Source organism: Elephantulus edwardii, unplaced genomic scaffold, assembly GCF_000299155.1.
Source record: "Elephantulus edwardii isolate Elephantulus edwardi_28Jun2011 unplaced genomic scaffold, EleEdw1.0 scaffold00369, whole genome shotgun sequence".
Lineage (NCBI taxonomy): Eukaryota > Metazoa > Chordata > Mammalia > Macroscelidea > Macroscelididae > Elephantulus > Elephantulus edwardii.
The window spans coordinates 1,319,934-1,324,567 of record NW_006400119.1 but is presented as its reverse complement, the minus strand read 5'-3'; the positions used below and the strand labels follow the sequence as shown (position 1 = coordinate 1,324,567).

General features: G+C 38.6%; 1 protein-coding gene across 1 annotated transcript in view; it reads left to right on the top strand.

The window, feature by feature from the left end:
* The first annotated feature begins 613 nt into the window (after nucleotides 1-613).
* Nucleotides 614-4,634, top strand: part of LRP2 (low density lipoprotein receptor-related protein 2) — a 137,420-nt gene continuing 133,399 nt past the window's right edge. The window contains exons 1-3 of the mRNA XM_006902120.1: nucleotides 614-632; nucleotides 1,810-1,917; nucleotides 2,694-2,804. Coding sequence (XP_006902182.1) covers nucleotides 614-632; nucleotides 1,810-1,917; nucleotides 2,694-2,804 — 238 coding nt within the window. The remainder of the gene's footprint in view (nucleotides 633-1,809; nucleotides 1,918-2,693; nucleotides 2,805-4,634) is intronic.

The following is a 4,634-nucleotide window of genomic DNA, read 5'->3' as shown; positions in this document are numbered from 1 at the left end:
TTCCCCTCAGGGAATTTCTGGATATATTCATTGAGTGAAATGAACTTGTTTAAACTCTATTCTAGCATCAGCAGGAGGATTTAGGGGGTGTGTCAGCCTTTGCTGTCAGGTTTGTATGCTGTGGACATTTCAGGGATTTACCCCTCCCCCCTTTCTTGTTATAGTATTTTTTGTTAGCGGAGATGACATTTTACGATCTGTATCTAGAATAAAGAGTTTTAAATTCATATATGTAATTAAGGTCACTTACCAATATCTGGTGCTTACCAGGAAAGGGAGGGAGGGGAGTGACAACGATGAAACAGATAATAGAAACATATTAAGAGAGATGAAGGCAAAGGGGATGATTAGCACAAAATCACTAAAGAAAGGAAAGGTAGAGAGGGATTAATGGAAATCAGAATTACAGGAGGAAATGGGAAGCGTGTGGTTTTGATGTACGGAAAGGAATGTTAATAACAGTGTATGCATGTCGAATGAAAATTAATTTGCTTGTAAGCTTTCACTCAACTACAATAAAAAAAATCAAATAGAATAAAACAGTCAAGAAAAGAAATTTATTCATCCTATAGAGACAATCACTGTAATCAGTTTTTTTCTATGATTTCCCTTTATGTCTGGTCCTATTACAGGTAAATTTTTATCCATCTCATGCTAATTTGTTGACTATGAGGTTTGTGATTTCTAGTATTGTAAACAATGCTGTGATGAAATCTTTATACATAAATCAATTTATAGTTCTTTGATTTCTTAGAAAAAATAATTAGAAAAAAGGATCTTGAGTTGACTCATCTGCTCATTGATACCTGCCTACTTCCTGATCTTCTGTCATCATGTCACATTCCTCAACCTAGACTGCTTCTACCAGCTAGCTACTCAGATCAAGTGTCCATTAACAAACAAACAGAGAAACTGGTACACTCACACAATGAAGTATTTACACAACATTAAAAAAACAATGCCAAACTTGTGAAACACTACACAATGTGAATGAGTCTAGAGGATATTATGTTGACTGAGATTTCAGTCACAGAAAGATAAATACAGTATGTTATTGTTATATGCTTTCGAATAGCTTGTGACTCATAGCCACCCTGTGAACAATAGCCCTGAAACCTGCTGTGCCAACCTTATTGTCTCTGACACACCTAAACTCATTACCCCAGTCACTGAATCAATCCATCTTATTAGGGGACTTCCTCTCTTGCGTTGTCCCTCCACCTTTCCAAGCATGGTGTCCCTCTCCAAGGACTGGTCCGTCCTTGCAACATGCCCAAAGTATATCAGACAAAGCTTCAGAATCCTAGTCTCCAAGAGCAGCCTGGCTTCACCCTTCCCAGGATGAATCTGTTTGTTTTCCTGGTAGTCAGTGGTATATTCAGTATTCTTCTCCAGCGCCACGGCTCAAAAGCTTCAATTCTCTTTCTATCATCCCTAGTCATTGTCCAGCTTTCTTTCTTTTTTTTTTGTCCAGCTTTCTTGAACATAGAAAATAATTGTGAAGACTATGGCCAGGATCAGGGGCACCTTAGTTTCCAGACCGAGGTGGTTGCTTTTCAGTACTCTGGAGAGGTCCCTGACAGTAGACTTTCCCAATGAAATAGTGAAATTAATTTTTTGTTTGTTTGTTTTCTGGCTGCTGATACTGTATAAGAATACTGTTATAAAAAGTAGCATTTTAATTAGTAAAAAAAAACTTGATTAGTAATTGTAGTTAGATTATTTCATGTTTCTTAAAAATATATATTTCTTCTTCAGCAAAATTTCTATGTAGCATTCCTTTTTTAACTGTTGCTTGTTATATTACAGCATGTAACAGTCAGCAATTTCGCTGTGGAAATGGACACTGTATACATATTGACTGGATGTGTGATGGAACCAGAGACTGTTTAGACGGCTCGGATGAAGTTAACTGCAGTAAGTAGGGAGCTGCTGGTAGGGGGCATTGAGTTGGCTCCAATTTATCAATCAAACTCGGGGGTGCAACAGAGGGATCCCATTTGTAGGAGAACACTGCCTGATCCTATTGCTCAAAATTGCTGCCTATTGTTGCTGACCTTTGTGTCAACCCATCTTGTTAAGGGTCTTTCCTCTTTTTTTGTTGTTGTTGATCTTCTAATTTAACAAGTACACTATGCTCCAGGAACTGGCTGCCCTTTTGAACATGCCCGAAATCTGTGAGATGCAGTTACAACATCCGCACTTCTTAGGAACATTCTGCTTGCACTTCTTCCAAAACAGATTTGTTTGTTCTTTTGACAGTCCATAGTGGATTCGATATTTCTGCCACTGATTTGTATATGTATGCATTTTAAGGAAGCCCTGGTGACTTAGTGGAAAGGAGATACACTGCCATCCAAAGATAGCTCCTATTTACCAGCTACTCTGCTGGCCGGCCAGTCTCTTCCCTTTACAGCCTCTGAAAACGTGCTGGAGGTCTGGCTGAGTTGATTCTGACTACATGTAACACATACATGTTCTAACTGTTTATTTTATTCCATTTTAATACTTTGATTTTTCATTTTGTTGCAATATCTCATTGATAAGATTATTTGATAATGAATTCTGCCTAGTCCACAGACTTACCTAATATGAGGGCTGTTTACTATTTGCCTTCAAATATGGATTAGGAGTTGATATGTTTATCAGGCTGCATGTTTGCCACGATGAACTCTTTTTCTGGTTTGTTTTAGCTTGTGACGCAAACCATTTCCAATGTCAAGATTTAGGACGCTGCATCCCTCAGGTCTGGGTGTGTGATGGTGATAGAGACTGTGAAGATGGCTCGGATGAACATCATTGCTGTAAGTGTTGATAGAAAAATCACCTGGGACCACTAACATCTAACTTGTCACAGACACAAAGCATAATGCAATGGTAATAAATGCTAGCTTATTCTTAAAAGCCAAGTGAATCTATGCATGCAGTCTTAGAGAAGAGGTAAATAAGTGCATTGAAAAATGTGAATGTTTTCAAGAGCTATTAAAAATGTGACTGAATTGAAGAATTATGAATATACCCTAGAAATTCCTAGAATGAAATAGGTTCCCAATATTTTATTTAGATTATGTTACACTGAAGGATGAAATGGAACATTACAAGTAGAACTCTTTACTGGTGTGTTTGGCAGTTGGATTTGTTCTGTTGTTACTCTAGCACATTCTGCATTCAGATCAAGCCCCAGCCCTTTTCTTATTGAATGGGAAGTTAGAGGCAGTAGGTCTGTGGTAAGCAGTGTTGATAATTGCTTCGGTGACTACTGTTGCAGCCACCATCAGATGGGCTGCCACAAGAAAGAATGTGACAGCAATGGCTGTGTTTCTAAACTTTGAAGGATGCACTGCAATCCCAGAGGTTGCACTGCAATCCCAGAGGAACACGGTTCGAATCCACCAGATGCTCTGCCAGAGAAGGAGGCGTAATATCCTCCTGTACCAGTCAGATCTGATTTGATGGTACACGCACACAAAATAATAATTAAAAAAAAGAATAATAATAAACTTTGAAGGAAATCAAAGTAGTAACCTGGAAGAACTCCTTAACTTCTCATTTCTTTGGGTTTCAAAACAATTTCAGATGAGAAAAATTTTGAGCAAATGTAAGACTGCAACTTTTGAGAAAGGTGTCTATGTATATAATTCTTTTGCTTTCTTATGGCTCTCCGACAAGAATTAAAACTTATACTTTTATCGGTTGTGGTTGCTTTAACTGCAAGGAACCTAAATGATTCACAATAAATTGAAAAAGAGGGAATTTATTATGTTAAGTCATTCGAGAGTCAGTTATTTCTTTTTTTTTTTTTTTTTTTTTTTTTGAGAGTCAGTTATTTCTTGTTTAGGACAATAACACTGTCCAAGTTCTCTCCATTTTTCTATTCTGCCATATTCGTTTTAGTTGCTTTTCATTTTACATGAAATCTTCACGTGTGTAAAATTTTATGTCTCTGCAATGAATCTTTAAACATCCACTAGAAAGAACATCATTCTCTCTATGTGTCTCCATCTAAGATCAAAAAACCCTTTTCAGTAAATCAAGGTTTGACTGAGCTGGAAGGTAGATAGCAGGCTGACAGGCTCTTGACCTAGGTTGTGTTCTGAAAAGATTCAACTCAAATCCTTGTGTATGTGGTGTTCACCTCTAAACGTTACACATCTTGACCTGAAGGTTTGTAATGGGTTCAGGGATGTGATATCCTTTGGCTAGCTTTCGGATGTGGCCCATCACAGGGAACCAGAGAGACAATCTCAGCAGAAAGATGAAGCTAGTTAGAATGTGGTGGGAAGAATACAGGACTGAATTGTGAATCTCTGCATGGCAGTGATTCTGCCTTATTCATCTTTGTTTCTTCAAGGTGTAACATGATGGATTATTAATTGTTGGGCCAGGTGTCCCACTTTGGTTGCATTTCCCCTTTCTCCCTACATTTGTTGTTGTTATTGTGCCGTTGAGTCACCTGCCACTCTTAGCGACCCTATGCACAATAGCCCTAAACCCTGCTCTATCTGGTGCTAGTCTCACTGTCTCCAACACACCCACTCCCATTACCCCAGTCACTGAATCAATCCATCTCATAGAGGGTCTTCCCCTCCTGCGCTGTCCCTCCACCCTCCAAAGCCTGACATCCCTCTCCAAGG